Raw genomic sequence first — 21,212 nt, 5'->3', positions numbered from 1 at the left:
GAAACAGTACGCTGTGATCGGGATGTAGTACGTACTGTACTGTGTGGTCTGGATGTGGGACACAGCTCCGGTTTCACAGTAAAGTCCCACCACTGCCTTCACATTAAAATGCTTTTATTGTGAAGGAAGTGGCTGCTTCCCCCCGGTGGTGACGACGTGTCACTGCACCTCTGAGTGCTTTAATTGATAATGGATGGAAGGATGGATTTGATATCCCTAACATGAGTGCTTTTCTGTTTCCGTCTCTTCCTGTGTCACCTGGTAGCCATGGATACAGAGACGTCCCCCTCCCACCTGCAGACGAAGGCCTACGTCCGTCAGCTACAGGTGATCGACAACCAGAACCTGCTGTTCGACATGTCCTGCAAGCTGGAGCCCAAAGACACATAGAGGGACGGACGGGGGGACAAGAAAGAGACTGAAAATGAAGAGGAGGAGGAAGACGATCAGACGTTTTCGTTCAAGCAATTCGAGTCCAGAAACAATAAAGCAAAGGAGCAAATGGATGGAGGGAGGTTCAGGTAGAAAGAGAGGGAAAGGAGTGAAAACCTACACCCTCCTCATCCTCTTCATCCTCGTCTACCTGAAACGAAACAAACGACTAAAACAAGACGTCGTTCTTGATCAGCAGAGAGAAGGAGCTTCTTCTCCTCCTTCGTCCACGACTTTGACTGTCCATTAAGTTTTGATTTGCTTCCTATTTCCCTCCACCTCCCTCATCCCTCCATCAGCAGCTGTCCAGTCCGAACACCGCCAGCAGCCCTGACAACCACCGACTCACGAGACGTTTGCGTCAAAACCTCGAGACGCTTCAGCGACGGATCGTCTGGAACATTGTTGAAACGTTCGTAAAGGTCTTGCTCAGCAGCCTTAAACGTTGCATTGAGAACCTCAATGCCAATGCCCTTCAACGCCTCTTGGAAAACGAGTGTTTGTGATCCAAAATGAGGATCCAGAACCTGCTGGACACACGAGGCTTTTTCCCATCCAGTCCATCTGAATATTCTGAACGTTGTTTCTAACAGAACAGCAGCTGAAAGGGCGCAAAAAGGACCGACAGCGCCTTTCATCAGCCAGCCAGAAGCCTTGTTCCTAACATACAGCCGTGTGAGCCAACGGTGACGTTATACAGTAAAACAAACCGTTTAAGTGAAGCAAACACACCGACCCAAGTCACGCTGAGCAACATCACATTTTCTGACCGTCCCCAAAACCACCACGATACCTTTTTTTCCCCAACACATTGCTGTTTTTCTACAAAATCCGTTTCCATTTAAGACAAGTGAATCAATAACGTCTCATACTTAACATGTAACAATCCAAGAAACAGTCTGAAGAGGTAGAAATCAGATAAAGAACTACGTTAAATAATAGATAAATGACATTCAAAAGCTACACATTACAAAACTTAGGCCACAGGACGTGACTTGAGCGTTGTTGGATATATATTCTCGAACACCCTTTAAGTTTAAGCTTGAACACGCCGCCTTTACAAATTCAAAACATGCATTTAAAGAAAGCCCCTCAGGGTTAAACGTGAGAGAAAACACTCACGGTAACGTAGATTAAGCAAATAATCACCGACAACCTACAGCAGGCCGGGAAATACATCCAAAAATACGTCATCAAGACAATTTGTCGTGTGTTTGCTCATTTGCTGTATGTTAGGAAGCGCTGCCTGTTCTGACTGACTGTACACCTGAGGCGTGACTGTCCAGATCAAACTAAACCTCAAAGAAACGTCACATCCAGGAGATGAACGCCCACCAAACTATTCGAAGCTCCGATAATGGGACAGGATCCGACTGCAGGCTGGGGACGAGTCGCCGCTCTGACGGGGAGAAATCAATCCTCTTCTTTCACACCACGGTTACATCCGGTTTCCTGACTTTCTGCACTTTCCCTCCTCTTATGGCGGCTGACCAATCACACTGCAGACAATCTGACCACCTGCTGACCTCCACCCTGTCGTTCAACCGCCATTTCATTTTGTTCAACAAGAATTATACCGTGTTGGCCCGAATATAAGATTTAATTTGTTTTATTTTTTGTTTTATATTCGGCAGTTAGGCATCAGATATTGTTTTCTCTGCGCTACAGAGAGCGTTGCATCATGGGTTGGTTTGTAGCCTTAATGTTTCAAGGCTAGCCAGTTTCTTCAAGTCCATTTATAGTGTTTCTTTTAGTTAGGCAGCCGTCAAGGTGTTGAAGCCCAGTTTAGGAGGACCAAACATTTCCATCCAAATGTGGCGCAAATTTTTACCGAATTTCCAGAAACTCGTGAAGATAAAACGTGACTCGCTGTTTGTTTCCACCCGCGGCTGCTGCGAGAACGCGAGCTCATTGGCTGATGGAGGTAAACAGCTGGTGGAGCTGATCCTCCAGCCGCTGTCGTTTAAGCGTCGCAGAAGAAGAAGAGGACGCAGCGAGACTACGCCATTAAAATACACACAAAAGTGGGATTTATGTTCTGCTTTAATGGCATAAATCACGTCGTGTTTCTCTGGCTTCAAGGATGAGTCTCTTCTCCTTGGACCAACAGTATCTTGGGGAAACTTTCCCAACTGTCTCAAAGTGTTTTGTATCTTCAAAAAGTCTTTTTTTAAAAGCTGTTGGAAAAAGCAGGGCTCGTTTAATAGCCAGGGTCGTCGTTATATTTGGGTCAATACGGTAATTCTGCGAGGATGCACATAAACATCTGTACGGATGTACACAGAGAAGGGCGTTATGAGTAACTGCTGCACGTCAAACAGCTGACTGGTTGATCCAACTTCCTGTTTGGTGGCAGGTTTGAAACAAAACACTGGAATTTAACTGGACATGTTCAAGTTACGCCCCAAATCTGTACAGGAATGGACAAAAACCACCGTGTTAACATCTCTGAACAACAACATGCAGACGGAGGAAATGTTCAAGCTTTTAAACAGACCTGAGGATGTAAAAACGCCAGCAGACGAGCGATTCTTTAACCGACAAATCCCTCTTTGTCAAAGACGAGCAAACGTGGATTCACGTCGTGCAGCAGTGGTTTCGTTCTCCGGGATCAACACTAAGTCTCTGCAGGAACAAACAGGAATGAAATAAATCACCGGTAGTCGACCTTCAGAGAAACCAGTTTGACTGCAGGTGGAACCAGTCAAATTCAGACGCTCTAACGTCACAATACGAGTTTACACGTGAGACTCCTGCTCTCAGAAATCTGTCATCTGTATTTCAAGACTGAATATATTTTTCCATCAAAGTAATGAACTCTTTTACATCGAACAAAGGACACAACGGACCACATCGTGGATCTGTACCTGAACTCCGTCGTGGTTAATAGTGTCCGTGGTTTACATCAGCGGTCAGGGCTGTTAGTCTGACCTCTGACCTCTGGTTTGTATCAGCTGCCATATTTCACACACAGCAATCAGGAACTTATCTGAACACGGATTCCTCCGGGATTGAACCTAAACTGTGACGATGTGTTCACTGACAGTATCTGTGACGGACTTTTGGCACATCGGTCACGGTGCGTTCGTGGACTCGGACCACATGCTAGTGGAGGACGGTCAGGATGTTTCCTCACTGGATCAGAGTGTGTAGATGCTGGTTTTCTACCGAACGTGATCTCAGTCTCAGTCTGAAGACGTTCTTCAGTCTTTTCTGCTTTTTGTTTCTGGGCTTTATGTTCCAACAGCAGGGTTGGAGAATTCACATCACGCTCACTTTAAAGGACCATACCGGAGTTTTTGAATGTTTTAACCAGTTTACTACAAATCACGTACACGCTGCTGTTTTCCAAACCATAACTCAGTGCTTTATATATTCAAACGTGGTTTAGATCCTTCCAGGCAGCCGTAGGCGTCGGCTCATTTCTACAAAAATCAGCGTGCAGAGGCGATAAACTCGCTGGCTCACGCCAAAGCAATTAAGTCGTTTGTGCAGATAAATACGTAGCATCCGTTTCTCGAAAACATAATCACATTTGCAGAGAAACAAAGTTGCACAGCACAAACTAAACGCATTGCTTCATAGCGCTACAAAGACTTCCACAAGGTACCTTTAAAAACCAAATTTAAGGGAACTTAATTAAAAATAATGGATGAGGCTTTCTGTTACTGAGACTTTCTTGTCCTCTTGTAGTTATCAGTAGATATTAATCAAGACACGTGGCTTTAATAAAAGTTTGACTGTAAAACTGCTTCCTTAAGAAATAAGAACGGCAGGTTGAGTTTTTAAAATGTGTTAAAATGAACTGAAACAGCTGGAGACATTTTATAAAATCTAAAACCCTTGAGTCTGTTTTGGAAAACGGTGGGTGGTGAGAGTTGGAGTAAATGGGCTAAAACATGCAAAACGCGGGTATGCTCCTTTTTAAGAAAGTGACTGAAAATGACCACAAGCTGATTGAACTGATCACATGGCAGCCAATCAGCTGTGTTTACGTGATGACATCATACCAGAGAGATGAACGCAAACATACGAAAACTTTTTCTCAGCGTTTGGGATCTCCCCGCTGATCGACCAGTCGGCCGTAAGGAAGGACTCGCTCAGTCCCGCAGAGCTGCCCTGCCATTGGTCGGTTCGGCGGATCGGCGGGTCGAGGTCCTAGGCAATAACAGAGCGACAGGAAGTGAAGCTGGTCGGTCAACTTATCGCAGCAACGAAGCACTTTTGCCAAACCTCAGGGCTCAGAGACAGAGAGGTTTTGTTTACTCTTTCTTCTAGATTTTCAGTAGAGTTCGGTTCAGTTGAGTCCAGTTGTGTTGCGATCGATTGGTTCTGTGTTGTACAGCTGATCGCACTTCGGTCATATTTACTATAATAATAGAAATCTACAGAGTTGTTGTTTTTCTGCTGCGATCACCAGCCTGTCCACACGGAAACATTACTTTGGTTTTTGAGTCGGAGCCGAGTCGCTGTAACAAAACCTCCATCTGAAGTCCTTTGGTCACGAATGGTGGCAGCGTCAGATTTCACTAATAACTCATATCAATTTAAATAGATAAATTTGTGACTAAATTTCTCACGATTGGATGAAAAAGGAAAAATAAATAAACAGGAAAATGAAATCATGCGAAAGAAGGTTGAGTGGCTGAGTGGTTTTATCGCTGATGAATTCAATGACTCGGCTCGAGACAAAATGAGTTCAGATTGAGGTTTTTTGCAGTGCGCTGAAGAGTTTCACTACAAGGTGTTTGAAAAAATCATGGTTGTATAATTTCTAACCTTCATAATAAAAGCCTGGAAGGCGGCTCACAAACCCTCGAGATTTCGAGAATAGCCGTAATATTTTGAGAAAAAAGCCGCCATCTTGTGAAAACAGAAAGAAAAAAGTTCAGGGGAAAAGTAATTTTACAAGTAACACTCATTTTATAAGAAAAAGTCATAACATTTGAGATAAAGTTGTAAATATGAAGAGAAAAAGTCATATTTTTATTCGTAATGGGATAAAATTGTAATTTAAAAATCACGATATGTAGCGAGTCAGAATTTGACGACAAAAAGTTGTAATATTTTGAGATTAAAGCTGAAGTATAATGAGATGTTTGTTGTTATAGTTCCTTTGCTGGAAGTCTTTGACTTGTCCCGTTGACAGACCCTTTTATTCAAGAAAAAGTTTGAGCCGCCTCCATTAGAGAATTTACAGTAAATTAAGCGTTCAAAGTAATTTTCAGTCGATTTCTTGCTCTGTGGTTCGGATGAAACTCTTCAGTGCGACAGGAACGGTTCACGTGTTTGTAAAAATTGTCTGAAAAGGTTTGAAAAATGTTCTCTGTGCTCAGCTCTGGTGGCCGGCGAGACTTTTCCATTCTCCATCTGTACCATAACATCCAGTTTGTAAACGCTCAGTGAGGCCGATCCTGTTCAGAGACAAGTGCACCTCCCATCCACGTCGGAGCGACGCCAGGTCCAGGTTTCACACCCGACTACTTCATTTCTGTTTTATTTTACAACCTGGCTCTTATTTTGGTGGTTTTGCGGCTGCGTGGAACGAGCGAGTTATCGTTTTTCGCCTGGTGTTTGGTTACGCTTTTTATTTAGTCATTTTCCTGCTGTGACGGAGCAGTCGGACATTTTCCTTTAACCTTGCGTTGTTTGATCGTTTTTTAAAAGAGCTGCTGTCACGTTTTTAGGATCTGTGATTGGAGTTAGACTCGGGACAGGATCTCAACAGAAGTCTCTAAATTTTCCTCGCAGCTACAGATGTCGAACAGATGTCGAACACCGCGATGTGCGAAGTGAGGGTGCTTGATTCTGGACGGGACAAAACCTGCAAAACGTCTCCAGTTTGACAAGATCTTACATCTAATATGGAGTCTTAAAATCTTTTCCCCTCAAAACAGATTAAAAAATCTTTCCCAGGATTCCCAAGAACACGAGTTCGAGCTCGAACTACTAAGTACGCAAGTTTGAGTTCGAACGTGAGTTCGAGTTGGAGTTAAAACGTCCGGGAAGTTGGAGAAAGGCCTGTCGTAGTTTCAGCTGAGTGAACTCTAACTGCAGTGAGTTTCAGGACTCTGTGTTTGCTGTTAAAGGTCTTGTCGAGGTGGAAACGTTCGCGGCGGTTCGGTCGGGTACAAAGTGTGAAACCCAGCGAAGATGACATCACTAGTCTGCCGGTGGCTCTCTCAGGACCACTTCCTGGGTGTCTGGCACTTCATTATGGATCCCACCGTAGTTCTGGGCAGAAACAGAAGTCTCTAATCTTAACCTAAACAAAAATATTCTCCACGTTGAACCTGAACTGAACAAATCTTCCGGTTTTTCGGACCAATCGCAGCTTCTGCCTGTAATTCTGCTGATATCCATAATTTCAGGAGGCGGGCGGCCTCTTGGGTCGAGGCCGTCCGCTGTGTCGCCTGTACGAAAACACTGAAAAAATAAAAATGTGTATATAGTGCAACCCTGTAAATAGGCAAATACTAACGGAGACTCTATTTTATGTATGAGCTGAGAGAGAGAGACGCTAACTCAAGGAGAAATATTTGATTTGATGTTTTTTATTTGTAAAAGTGAGAGGAAGTGTACAGCGATGACCGAAAGAGAAAGAAATCACGATGAATTTATGACTTTACGAATTGTACAGTTAAATCTCTTCAGTTTGATTGTTCTGTTGTTTTCTATCTGAGGCTTGGGTTGTTTCTGTTTGGTTTTTTTTGTACAGAAGTGGTTGTTTACATCAGTAATATCACGTCCTTTCTTCTGTGAACGTCAGACAGACGATGTGATTGGAGCACAGGCCTGGGAGGAGGCGGGGCCTGGAGGGTTGGCGTCGTTTTACCGAGTACTGAGGAAAAACGGGACCAAAGGGGAAAGTTAGGAAAGGAAAGGAGGAAAAAATAAAATCCGGAGATTTCAATTGAAATATTTTGTGAAAAAAGTCAAAAGGACGTCGTTTTATTTAATTTATTTTGACAAACAAGTCGTCGTATTATCACGCAAAGTTGTCATTTTACGAGCAAAAAGTTGTAATATTAAAATAAAGTCGTAATCGTGTGAGATTTCGAGAATGATTAATAATAATTTTACGAGAAACAGGTCGTAATATTATGAGCTTAGAGAGTCATAACGTCAGAATTAAGTCCGAATTTTGGGAAAAGTTAAAAATTTTACGAGAAGCCAATATTTCAAGATAAGGTTGCAATTTGAGTAGAAAAAGTTCAAATATTATGAAATAGTATAATTTTACTAGCAAAGTAGGACTTTGAGAAGTCGTAATTTTTCGAGAAATCATATTTTTCGAGAATTAAGTTGTAATTTTGCAAGAAAAGTTGTATTAAAAAAAGAAGAAAACGTCTTTATTTCAAGAATAAAGTCGTGTTTTTTTCTGAGAAAAAAGTTTTAAGAGTCATAATGAGATAAAGTTGTAATTTTACAACAAGTTGTAATGTTACATAATAATTCAAATGCATACATTTTGTCCTCAAGGCTTTTTTACTTGTAATATGACTTTATTCTTAAAATATTTTCTACAAAATTACAAACTATTCTTTAAATATTTAGATTTTCCTCGTAAATTTACAACTTTTCTCATCGTCCGACCTTTTCTTGTAAAACTTCATTCTTGAAATCCTTTTCTAGTGAAATTACTCAATTATTTCATAATATTACAACTAACTTTTCTACTAAAATCCCAACCGTATGTTGAAATATTACAACTCTTTTTTCTCAACATTACGACCTCCTTATTGAAATCACAGCGGCCCTGACGCTGCACTGCAGTGCTGCACTTTATTGTGCCGTTGTGTTTATTATAAGTCTGGTAGAGAGTATAAAATACTTAGTTTAAATTGATTTAAAAAGAAAAAACTGCCAATGAGATCACTGTTAGTGTTTTTGCAGTTTCATTAAAAGTGAAAACCAGTTTTATCTATAAAAGACAGAGTTGAAGCAGAGACAGCACAGATGTAAAAGTGGAAATAGAAATAGATGAATTGGAAAGCTGTTGATTACACTCCCGTCGACGCGTTCATACAGGTGAAGTTTCCAAATTGATTTGAAGCTCAGCCGAAGCGATTGAAAGGAACGGGTTTGAAAGTGTCGCCTCCTCCAGACTCGTTGCTCCTTCTGCTGCCACGCTACAGACGCTGAAATAAAACCTCTGGACAACAACAACAACTCACTTCTCTGTGTCTGAGTCTGAGTTTCATCTGCTACACAAACCTCCTGCACGCTTTCTGTACGTGTTAGCATGCTAACATGCTAAGCTAACATGGTGAACATTACACCTGCTAAACATCAGCATGTTAGCATTTAGCTCAAAGCACCATCGCTCTCGGTGCAGCCTCACAGAGGGTATAATGTTTACCATGTTCACCATCTTAGTGTAGCATGTTAGCACGCTAACAGCTGATTAGCCACGTTAACATGTCGACCTGATGGTGGCGCTAGATGGAAAGTCAGAGGATCAGCAGAGTTATTACAGTTCATCCTGAGGTGGAAGAAATATTCAGTAAAAGTACTGACACCACTCTGAACATACTCCATTACAAGTATTCAAAAGCTTACTGCAGTAAAAGTATGAAGTATTATCAGTAAAACGCTTCCTGTCAGTGTTTTATTATATCTGATGTTTCTGGATTCATATTCCTGCTGCATTCATGTGTGTGTTGCATTTTACTGCTGCAGATGTTTCAGGTTGAGCTCATTTTAACTGCTTTATATACTGTTGGGCAGTTTAACCTGCAGCAATGCATCATGGTCTATAAGATCGTCACGTGTTTGCAGCGTCGCCGTCCTGTGAGAACCACGTATCAGAGAAACAGCCTGTTTTCAGCTCTGTGACGATGCGTTCTCCAGCTGATCCGAGGGGGGGTTAAAGAGTTTATTCAGCTTCAGGAGGAGGAGGAGTTTCCTCAGCACATGAAGGAAACTCTTCATCCTTCAGCTCGTCACAAACACCTGGAGATACGAGGTTTCCACCGGACAGGAAGGGGATGAAACGCTGTGATCTGTAAAGTAACTGAAGCCGTCAGACAAACGTAGGGAAGGAAAAATATTTCCTCTGAGATGGAGGAGAGTGGAAGCAGGAAGAGGCAGAAAATGGAAATACTGCAGTAAAGTACAAGTACCTCGTATTTGTACTTAAGTACTGTACTTGAGTAAATGTACTTAGTTACTGCGTTTCATCCTGAATGCCTGAACCGACGGACTTGAAGCAGCTCTCTGGTAGATTTGCGTGCGCAAACTCTTCCTGGATTTCGACAGGATTCGTTTCTTCTGCAGTGAAAGCAGGAGAACGGATCAGTAACACTAGAGGCCACGCAGCTGTGTCCGTGCAGGTTCCTGCGGTCCAAATGCACTGCAACGTAAGATGGGTTGAAGTCTCGACTGCGTGCGTGTGAGGGGGGTGGGGAGGTGTTTTTTAATTTCAGCTGATAAGGGCCCCCCCCTCCCCACAGGACTGTAGACCAGCGTCCCCCCTGGGAGGGCAGCTTTCCATCCCTGATTAGGAGAAGGTTTATATTTAGGGTCAAATTTGGGGGAAGGGTGAAGGTTGGGGCTTCAGATTAAAGACACATAGTGGAGTGTGTTTGCAAGACCGCAGCTGTGTTTGTGTTTCAGTCCGATTTCAGTTATTTTATAACAGGTGCAGGATGACACCCCCACTTACGTAATGCATTACACCTGTTAACTGCGGGGGGTATTCAGATCCTAAAAATACTCCATCACAAGTCCTGCATTCAACTTTTTATTTAAGTACGTTATTATCCGCAAAATGAGCATAAAAGTAAAAGCACCCACTGTGCCGGTAAAGTTCAAGCTCTTAACAAAAATAAAACAAATAAAAAATACTTTTTAGTGGAGTAGAAGTATAAAGTAGCGTAACATTACAATACTTAAGTAGATTTCGGGGACCTGTTAGCTTTAGCCTCTGTCTGTTAGCATGTTATCAAGACCTGGGACCTGTTAGCTTCAGCCGCAGTCTGTTAGCATGTTATCAAGACCTGGGACCTGTTAGCTTTAGCCTCTGTCTGTTAGCATGTTATCATGCCCTGGGACCTGTTAGCTTTAGCCTCAGTCTGTTATCGTGCTATCAAGACCTGGGACCTGTTAGCTTTAGCCTCAGTCTGTTAGCGTGTTATCATGCCCTGGGACCTGTTAGCTTTAGCCTCAGTCTGTTATCGTGCTATCAAGACCTGGGACCTGTTAGCTTTAGCCTCAGTCTGTTAGCATGATATTGTGTAGGCCTATGTAATCATCAACTTTTACAGGGTTCTTGCTTTAAAATGAGTCAGGTGGAAACATTAAAAAGTCAACCGGGGACAACGTTTTCAACCAACTCATGGAGCTAATGTTAGCTTAATAGCTAGTAACAGTTTTCAGCCGAGAAAAATGAGAAGTTGCTTTTGTCTACTTCTATCTGAAATCAAGGAGCCATTGTTTCATAAATTACTATGAATTTTGATGGTGAATCTGCACCGTTATCAATGGAAACTGTAAATAAAGAGACTGACAGGTAGCAACAGTAACTACGGGCCGCGCTCGGCTCAGCAAACAGTCAGTTGATTCAAATTTCTAAATTTATCCACAAAGATCAGCTGTGCACGGCAACAGAATCTGAAGCTCTCTGATTGGATGTTTCTTACAGCAATGCTCTCTGGGAATCGTAGTTCTGAAGTCGTTTTTCAGTGAGGCATTTCCGTGAAAAGTTAGGCGTGGTAGAAACAAAGACACACCAACAGTTTGACTTCCTACGACAAAATTTTGATACTAAACCAGAATCTTGACCTCTTGACTTGAGACTTGACGTCCAATAACGGACAGTTACCTGTCTGTTGCAGGTGAACACCTGATATCGGAGTGAAGCAGCAGGTTAAACTGAGGGCAAAGCATGGCGGCGCCAACACACTGACTGAGAGACGTAACGCGATTAGATTTCCCAAGTGTGTGTGACTGTATATAATATAATAGCTCTAAATCAAGTGAAGGCTAGCTGGTAATTGCTAGCCTTAGCTAAAGCTAAAACAAAACTTCCTTATTGATATTTCCCTGCCTTTTTATCCTTAAATGAAAAACATTTTGATATCACAGTCGTTCCACAGAAGTTAAAGAGGTTAAATCCAATCACGGTGGAGAAAATCCCAGCTAAAGTCCTGCTAAAGCTAACTAGCTTGCAGATCTCAGTAGCGGCTACCTCGGCTTTGGATTTGGTGGTTTAGCTACCTTTAAATGCCATAGTTAGGCTAAATGTATTAAGTTGTAAACTGATTTGTTGTATTGCTTTCAGTATGCAGCAACTGTAGTAGAGACTGACTGACAGCAAAACAAAGTTATGTGATAGAAAACAAAGTTATTAAAACACACATTTAGTCGGTGGATACTTTATTTCTCCTGCACTCTGTGACGATTATCCAAAGGCGGAGTGCAGCAGGTTCGTTTGAATCAGTGCTGATAGCAACTCAGACGGACTGTGTTTTGGGTTTTACCTCTTCAGTTTATTCACGTGATGCCACAAGCTAACTGACAAAACAGTATCTGCGCTGTAATGGATATCCTGAATATCGTAATTAGCCCCAGCTCTCGGCTCAGGCTCAGCCAGGTCAGCACCGCCGCGCTCTGCCCTCACTTTAAACTCTTTCATCTGCTGCTTCGCTCAGATATCAGGTGTTCGGGTCTCCTGCTGTGTCAGTCCCTTCATGTGTCCGTCCAGCACCGATGGACACAAAGCTCAAAGTCAAAAAGGACAAGATGACGACGTAGTTTTCTCGTAATGTTGATTTAGTACGTCAAAATGTCGATGTTTTGCTCTGAATATCTGTAAATGAGCTCCGAGTCTTCTCGGCCCAACGGACGCCGAGGATCATGGGTGCCGTAGTATTTAGAAGACCCTGCTCGTGCCAACACGAGGGGAACGAGAGGCAGCTTTATGTTTTAGTGTTTGTAGGTTAACTGAACTGAATGAAACAACGGGATCGTCATGGTGATACTCGTGCAGATCTGAGGGCTTCCCCCCCCCCAAAAGAAATGTCCTCACTTTCTGAAACTGTCGTCAATATTAGAAAACAGCTTTTTTCCAAAAGCGTCAGTGACATAACTTTTCAAAAATGTCCCTTTTTCAGAATCAGAAATACTTTATTGATCCTGAAGGGAAACTCTGTTCCAGCAGCTCGCTGTCACGTCAGCGCACACAGGAGGAAGTACTAGCAAAATATATAATCCAGGTCAGATACATGAAGCACCAGGTGGGTATAAGTATAAAATAAAACAAGTGTGAAGTACCAAGTGTGTTTACCGGTTGATAATGATAATACGGTATAATAAAACAGTGTAATAATATAAGTAATAAGTAATAATAAAAGGTAAAAAAGGGACATTGTTGGACATTTTTAGAAGCTTTTACAAAACGTCTTCAGTTTCCAGTGTTGCTCTCTGCAGAGCTAAAACTGACATGGGTCCTCAAAAGGATAGACACACACCCACCCACACACACACACACACACACACTGTGCAGGGGTGAACAGATCATATTGAACACACACAACCCGCCCCCCAACACACTAACACACACACACACACACACAGTAAAGCCTTTAAATAGAGCTCCACTGCAGCTCTTCGGCCTCGGTGATCGCATCCCCGCAGCTCGTCTTCACAAGTTCTCCTCAACCCGAAACCAAGGTAGATATCAACACACACACACACACACACACACAGTACATAGCAGTAGCTTATATCACTTTGAATTTTAATTACTGGCTATAAAACCACTCAAAATAAATTTCAAACGCCACAGATCTGCTCCAATCAGCTGTCTGTTCCTGCACATGTGCAGCGATCGACGACCAAACTGCAGACGGAGGCCAGGCGGTCATTTTGTGTTTGCATTTATACGGAACCAGATTTAATTTCGTTCAATCTTGGGAGACGACACTCAGAAATGAATTTAAAAAAAAAAAAAAATTCAAACTTGCGAACGAGCCCAAAAGTATTTGTAAGTTTTGTGTTTTTCAGAACGGCACAAAGAGAAAATAGCTGCTTACTGAAAGTTACACGTGCATTTAGGTTCCACATTTTAGCTAAAAGTTTCTAATCTTTCCTGCACAAACCTGAATTTTTCACAGGTTAACACGTAGGAAACACGTATGGAATAATTCCACAAGCTTAAAATAAAACCGACCCTTTTTACAGAAAACACATTTCCTCACTCGCGTCTCGTCATAGCTCACGTTATTTCTGCCGAAGAAGTCGTTCTTACCAACGTTGGGAATAATAATCCCGTTTGAATGCAAACGCAGTAACGGGGTCAGAAACTATGTCGTCGTGTCAGCTCTATTCATGCAGCCCAAAATCACAAATTCCCCCTCCTTTTTTTATGTCTTCGTAGAAGTCGTTCTTCGTTTTCGTACGTTTTCTGTGGCTGCAGCGCGCTCAGGGCCGCTGGGAGACGTTTTGTTTGTTTCGGGCGTCCACAGAGTCGGCCCTCTGAGGAGCGTGATAAAGTGCTCAATAAAGTTATTGGAAATCTGCCAGCTGGATTTGGATCTTTGCGGAGGCCTGGCGGCGGCTCTGCAGGGCCGCCAACTGTATTAGGGTTTATCCTCCGGGGGGACAACGAAAGGACGCGGCGCAGGATTCGGTTTGATAAATCAGCAGAACATAACCTCGATATGCGACCCTGAATCCTAATTATACTCTGAGAAACATCCCCGCTGGCGTTTCTGACAGCGTAGAGCGGCCTCCTCGGGGTTTTCCGCTCTCTCAGCCTGAATTCCTGCCGGAGCCACCTGCTTCCACTGCGTCTCAGCTTCACAACAGCAGAGACCAGCAGGCGGTAAAATTAGCCGGCCCGGCGGCCCAAGCTTTGTCCGACATTACGAGCCGGTGTCGTCTTGCAGCGGATGGTTTTCCGTGCTGAGAGAGAAGAAACCGCCGTCCGGCTTCGATTTCACCTTCAGCCGAACGCCGTGCGGGTTTACAGTTTCCTTAATGAGCAGTGACTCCATATGATCTTTATACAGGAAACACGATGGAGTGATGACGCCGAACTTCGTTGCACAGGACGACTTGAAATGTGGCATTTTCAACATGAAGCAGAAAGTAAAGGAGAAAAAGTGCAGAATAGCTAAAGAACTAATTTAAATTCAGACACTCCTGTGAGGCAGCGGGAAGGGGAAAACGAACAAACCGACACGAGATATTTTAAACTCAGCAACAACATCTGAACATCTGCTCTGAAGGAAAAAAACAAGTACGTTTGTTTAAAGAACAATCTGGGTTTTGATCCTGGAGCCGGTTCCTCGTTTGTTGGACACAAAGAAATTCAAATCTTCTTTAAATATTCGGGCTTTTCATAACTCTCCTGCTTCTGTTCGGTTTCATCCAGTCCCCTCCAAAGCAATCGGACTCCCCCCGCAGCACCGAACCCAGAGTTTCATGCTTTAGCTGCTGTTGTCGGGGAAACAAACGCGTGGCGTTCGGACAAACAGGGATCTTTAGTTCCTAGTTTAGTTCCTGTGGGTTCAGTAGTTCCTGGACACTTTGGACCTTTAATGACGCTGCAGATCCGTGGTTAGCCTGTTAGCGTAATGTCCATGTTTTGTGTTCAGGATCTTTAAAAGCTCGTTTAGTTTGTCCAACCTAAACGGACCGCAGACGCTGTTCAGCATGTAGGTCATGAAGGGTTTCCTTTGCTGGCAGAGGAGAGGATTCAGGTGATCTGTGAGATCTTAACTTCATTACACACATTCCCACACGTTCGTAGCTCTTACATTATTCATTATTCATTACGGTGGCTGATTAAAACAGTGTCTTCTTCTTCTGTGGTGTTGTTTGTCTGCAGCCTTCTCTCAGTAGACATGGAGCGTACCTTCATTGCTGTGAAGCCCGACGGCGTCCAGAGAGGTCTGTGCGGCGAGATCATCAAGCGTTTCGAGCACAGAGGCTTCAGGCTGGTCGCCGCCAAATTCATGCAGGTAACCGTGACGACGGCTACTGATGTTTTTAATGTAGAAACTCTAAAACAGGCAAAGATCAAAGTACTGACACCACGCTGAACATACTGCAGTAAAAGTATGTGAGTGTTATCAGCTAAATGTACTTTTCATCTGCAGCAATGCATCATGGTCTATAAGACCATCACGTGTTTGTAGCGTCGCCGTCCTGTGAGAACCACGTATCAGAGAAACAGCCTGTTTTCAGCTCTGTGACGATGCGTTTCCCAGCTGATCCGAGGGGGGGTTAAAGAGTTTATTCAGCTTCAGGAGGAGGAGGAGTTTCCTCAGCACATGAAGGAAACTCTTCATCCTTCAGCTCGTCACAAACACCTGGAGATACGAGGTTTCCACCGGACGGGAAGGGGATGAAACGCTGTGATCTGTAAAGTAACTGAAGCCGTCAGACAAACGTAGGGAAGGAAAAAGTCCAATATTTCCTCTGAGATGGAGGAGAGTGGAAGCAGGAAGAGGCAGAAAATGGAAATACTGCAGTACCTGAGGAAATGTTCTTGGTGAAATTCCACCACTGACTAAAAGCCAATCAGCTGCTTCCATGTGAGCAGAACAGACAGGAAGTGAAGGTGTTACCTTCTGTGGCAGACAAATATAGACACCAGTGAGCCCCCAGAGGGTCAGAGGTCACCTGCCGGGTAACTCGAGTGTTTCTGGGATTTAAAAGAATACACGTGAATCAGTGCACCAACCAGGTGGGACTGACTTCACGGTGTATTTTGAACAATTTGACCCTAATCCTTTATCACTCTCAAAGTCTGAGCATCGGTCCTCACAAAGATAGAAGTACAGGAACAGATGACAGCTGTTAAGCTGTTGAATGTTGCAGCTACACTGAAGGACTCACACTCGTATCACTATCACACACTCAGTGTAGGTATTCCCAGCTGTCCGCTGTGTGTGTGTGTGTGTGTGTGTGTGTGTGTGTGTGTGGTGTTAATCCCACAGTGACGTGACCTCCGGTGTCTCTGCGGATTAATAATCTACATGCAGTAGAGGATGAAACTCAAACTGAGGTTCAAGATGATCAGAGTGAAAACAAACCAATGTTAAAGTTTAAAAAAGAAAAGAAAATTAATCTTCTGAAATGTAATTTACAAGATCTGAACGTCTCACAGAGAAACAGAAGAAGAAGATTTAAACTTTCAGATTGCAGCCGTGTTAGCAATAACTTATTAATCAGAATCAGAAATACTTTATTGAGGTGAAACTCTTTAAAACTTTATTATATTATTATATAACTTTATGCCAGTTATGGACGCTTCACAGTAGAAGTTAGCGTTTTTGACAAATACATTAAAAAGGTCCTTATATCTGTTTGCACCCACATCAAGTGGTTAAACACTTACAGTTAAAGTAACCAGTAACTCCAGCTGTCAGATACGTGGAGTAAAAAGTAAAAGTACCTCTTAAGTATATGCACTTAGTACTTAGCTCCGCTGTCTATTTGTATTAATGTGTCCTATTTTATGTGTTTTTAGGCCTCTGAGGACCACATGAAGAAGCACTACCTGGACCTGAAGGACATGCCTTTCTACGCTGGACTGTGCAAATACATGTCCTCTGGACCCGTCCTCGCCATGGTAACACAAACACATATACACACTAAACACACACACACATCCTGCACATCTCTGGCACTCCTGTCAGTCAGATATCTTTCTCTTTTTATCTCTTTCCATTTCGCCAGCTCGCTCTCTCCCTCTTCACACCCTCTTGGTTTTCAAGGTCTCTCTCCTTTCATGGAGTCGAACACAGTCAGGATGTGTGATCATACCGAGAGGTCGCTACCTCTAACAGGACGCTCGCATGATGAAACAGCTCTTATTTTAGATTCCTGAGAAGTTCAACAGCGTTTCTCTGAGTATGTGTCTTAACCACTAGACAGTGGTGGAGGAAGTATTCAGATCCTTAAGTATTATCAGGAAAATGTAAATGCAATTTACAAGATGGTGAACAGGATCAGATCATCAGCGTAGCGACGGATAAAAGAGGACATGTTTGTGGAAAATAGAACCTAAAGGCAGCCTGTACAGAGAGAAAATTATGTTAATTTCTGCTAAGCTAGGCTAACCCCATCCTGACTCCAGTTCTGTCAGACAGACATGAGACTGATATCCATCTGAACATCTCACCCTCGCAGAGAAACAGAAGAAGATCTTCTGTGTCGACTGAAATGAACATTCAGTCTGATTATTAGCAACGTGTATCCTGATACCTCCCTGACCACACAGGTGTGTTCATGTGTTTACAGGTGTGGGAGGGTCAGAACATTGTGAAGCTGGCCAGGATGATGCTGGGTGAGACCAACCCCGCTGACTCCAAGCCCGGCAGCATCCGTGGAGACCTGTGCATCAACATCGGCAGGTGAGCAGACATTAACGCACACACACACACCTGTCAAACAGTCGTCCACACTGCACTTTATCTGTTTTAGGATAAACGTGCTGTAAATTTTGTATCATTCAGTTATTAGCAAAAATAAAAATCAGCCCACAATCTGCACAAATCAAACTGAGAAAGAATTTAGGTTCTTGTTTTATTCAGTAGGCAATTTGAGGGGGATCCCATCCCCCCGTCTCCATCCCCTAGCAGCAGAGAGTGCAGAGCAGACGGGTTGTGTTAGTCTAGTCTGACTGATTGATCCTTTGTTTGTGCAGGTTAGAATCTATGGCTCTGAGATATCAATAACTGTGCTGTGTATTGATAAATCCATGCCGCTGTCCGCGGTGCTGAAGTAGCAGACGGATTTGTAATTGCGCCTTTTTCTCTCAGCCCCGCCCTTCTGTCAGTTTCGTCTTGGATCTATAATATTCTCTAAACTATATCCTATAAATACTCAGTTCTAATACTATATTGTAGCCTATTTAGTCACCTTCATGATCAAAGAAACAAGTAGCAACATGTAGTCGTGGTGTGCTCCCATTGCCCCCCCCCCACCCCAACAATTAATAAATCACCGACTGATTATAATCCGCTGAAAGTCTAATTCATGCATTTAAAATGTCCTAAATGGACTAAATTATGAGCAGTGAAATGTCACAAGTGTCATAAGTAGAAGTTTTTATTTTAATGATTCGGTTCATCCATGTGATGGTAAATATGAATAAAATATCACATTTAAGCACATGTGCTTAAATGGTTTGTAAGTAAAAAAATCTTTATTTGCGTTGTAACTTAGAACTATTCCTGTCAAACAGGTGAATTATTAAATACCTCGGACATTCCTATATAAGTATAGAGTCTTAGCCTGACAATAATATTGGTTGATGGATTATCTGTTTGCTGTGGAAGCACATTTCCACTACATAAAATGGTAGAAATTACAAAAATTTAACTACTCATGGTATGTCAAAATTATGAGATACTAAATCAAAATTATGACTTTTTTTAAAGTTTAAATTATAAAATACGAGTCAGCAATTTGATTTGACACTATGGCAGTTAATGGCCTTCCATAATCTGCAGCAAATTGATTTTCCTAGAAATGAACTGAAGGAATTAAATTAAACTGATTTAATGAGCTAACATATGCAAAGCCAACATCAGGGTCCTTTTAAGAATATACTTGCCCTTTTACAGTTAAATAAATTCAGTTTTGATCCCATTATAATGCTCACTGACGTCCATCCATCGATTATTCCACTAACCTTCCTCCTCTGTTTTCTCAGGAACATCATCCACGGCAGCGACACTGTGGAGAATGCCAAGATGGAGGTCGGCCTGTGGTTCAAGGATGAGGAGTTCGTCGCCTACACCCCCTGCGCCCAGGCCTGGCTGTACGAGTAAACCGGCCAATCATCAACCTGTAAACTACACCCAACTGGACGACACCCATCCACCCACCCACCCCCGTCACACCTGTTTTCCCTGCAGTCGATCCTCTGACTTGGTCTTCACTAATCAATCCAAAACATGTAGCACTTATCAATAAAGCCTCATGTTAACAACAACTGGCACAGTCTGAGTGTTTCTGTGTAGCTAAAAGTTATTTTCCTGTTAACAGTTTTAATATATTCTGTTAAGCAACACAGAGTAGCTTACATTTCTGAGTTCTCAGACCATTTTCACAATTGAGAATGACTTCTGGATGGGAGCCGAAACATCTTGAATTTGAAAACAGCGTCCAGGCGACTACGACTGAAACCTTTTCTATGACAGAACACTCCTGGACGAATGAGGGACTACACCGTCTTATATTCTGTTATTAAAGAGTCCACAGCTAGCAGCTCTGAGAAGCTGTACTTCACAGCAGTGAAGCTAACATCAGCATGCTAACGTGCTGATGTTTAGCAGGTATAATGTTTACGATGTTCACTATCTTAGCCATGGACGGATTGGCAACACGTCACGGACCATGAGGTGCCGACAGCTGGCGTGAAGCTAAAAACTTGGGAGATAGATTTCACATCTACCCAAAACACTAGGCTTGTGTATAAAATCAATTGACAAACATGAAAACCATCATCATCAGGTCAAGATTTAAACGTGTCCAACACTTTGGTTTATGACCAAATACCTGCAGAACTAATCACATTCCCATCTGCCTCAGCTGAACAAATGTTAGCATGCTAACACGCTAAAATAAGATGGTGAACATGGTAAACATTATACTTGCTAAACATCAGCATGTTAGCATTGTCATTTTGAGCATGTTAACATTCTGATGTTAGCATTTAGCTCTGAAGCCTTGGCAATAAGACAATTAAATGATCACTTGACTTTCTATTTGGCACCAGCAACCGGTCAAAAAATTCCACCTGTCCAACACTTGAGTCGATGACAGGGTTCCTCTAACACTATCTGTCTCAGACATACGCGATGCTAATGATGGCATGTTAGCATGAAAATGTGCTTAAAAAAGGCTCAGTGATTTCCTAAAACAGCTGGACACTGTAGTTTTTAACAAACATTATTCAAACAGGAGGTAATAGTGCTTTTGTTGGGGACTATTTTCAACGGTGGATTAATCCACATTTGGTGCTAATTAAGTATTTGGGGCAGCCGGACGGTGAATGTGGGACTGAGTTGGTTTATTTTACCTCATTGATATGAATCCACTGTAGAATCTGATTATCTTGAGATGTCAACATCAAAGTTTAACTGCTTGTGGGCCAAAAACACTGGGTGTGTATCACACGTCTTCTTGTATGACTTTCAAATTCTTTTCGAAGGCGGAGGGGTAAATCTACACGTTACTGGCTGAATATCAGTAATGGTAGCTTCGGTCATTTGGCTCCAAATGAAAAATTGACTCAAACAGGACCATCAGCTGAATCCTACCCTCCTCAGCAGCTGACCGAATCATCCCAAACATCCGGTGACCCTGCTGAGCTCAGGGAAACACATCAGGATCAGATCCAGAACCAGATCCAGGCTGTCTGCTGATGAACTGACACTCATTCCCTTTTAGAGGCCTGAATGTGAGGAGCAGACAGAGCAAAGAGGTTACACCTTTGAAACGTTAACTGTTGTGAAGTATTGACTTTCGATAATGCAGCTTTACTGATGATAGTCACACTTACCTCTGTAATTAATTAGCTGCTCCCGGTTAGCGTCTGGACAGCCTGGTTTACACGATACATTTTTTGTGTCAAACAGTATGTATCGCTTTATATAAACTATAAACCAGTTATCAGTGTTTTCCGCTGTTGACAGGGTGAAAAGGCCTCTGAAACAGCAAGGAAATGTCATTTTGTACAGTATTTAGTTTTTAAAATGAACTAAACAAAACAAATAAACTATTAAACATATAATGCACGCTATAAGCAAAAAAAA

General features: G+C 42.6%; 3 protein-coding genes across 3 annotated transcripts in view; 2 read left to right on the top strand and 1 right to left on the bottom strand.

Annotated features, from left to right (window-relative positions):
- rapgefl1 (Rap guanine nucleotide exchange factor (GEF)-like 1) overlaps positions 1-8,608 on the top strand; it is a 61,035-nt gene extending 52,427 nt beyond the window's left edge. Inside the window, 1 exon segment of the mRNA XM_044181537.1 lies at positions 266-8,608. Coding sequence (XP_044037472.1) covers positions 266-390 — 125 coding nt within the window. The 3' untranslated portion in view covers positions 391-8,608.
- A 4,344-nt stretch (positions 8,609-12,952) lies between these two features.
- On the top strand, positions 12,953-19,387 carry LOC122869007 (nucleoside diphosphate kinase A-like). Its single transcript, XM_044181534.1, has 5 exons — positions 12,953-13,107; positions 15,269-15,401; positions 16,916-17,017; positions 17,689-17,801; positions 19,106-19,387. The coding sequence occupies exons 2-5, from the start codon at positions 15,285-15,287 to the stop codon at positions 19,221-19,223; spliced, it is 450 nt and encodes a 149-aa protein (XP_044037469.1). The 5' UTR covers positions 12,953-13,107; positions 15,269-15,284; the 3' UTR covers positions 19,224-19,387.
- The window catches only part of LOC122868985 (MBT domain-containing protein 1-like), a 28,609-nt gene continuing 26,555 nt past the window's right edge, over positions 19,159-21,212 (bottom strand). The window contains exons 19-20 of the transcript XR_006376214.1: positions 20,960-21,105; positions 19,159-20,851 (exon numbers count right to left, since the gene is read on the bottom strand). The gene's annotated coding sequence lies outside the window, so the exon portion shown is untranslated. The remainder of the gene's footprint in view (positions 20,852-20,959; positions 21,106-21,212) is intronic.

This window comes from Siniperca chuatsi, linkage group LG21 (assembly GCF_020085105.1).
Source record: "Siniperca chuatsi isolate FFG_IHB_CAS linkage group LG21, ASM2008510v1, whole genome shotgun sequence".
Taxonomy (NCBI): Eukaryota; Metazoa; Chordata; class Actinopteri; order Centrarchiformes; family Sinipercidae; genus Siniperca; species Siniperca chuatsi.
This window is presented reverse-complemented; position numbering and strand designations above follow the sequence as displayed.

Coding starts and splice junctions, on each gene's coding strand:
- LOC122869007 (XM_044181534.1), top strand. CDS start 15,285: ATGGAGCGTACCTTCATTGCTGTGAAGCCCGACGGCGTCCAGAGAGGT. Junction 17,018..17,688: donor CTGGACCCGTCCTCGCCATG/GTAACACAAACA, acceptor ATGTGTTTACAG/GTGTGGGAGGGTCAGAACAT. Junction 17,802..19,105: donor CTGTGCATCAACATCGGCAG/GTGAGCAGACAT, acceptor CTGTTTTCTCAG/GAACATCATCCACGGCAGCG.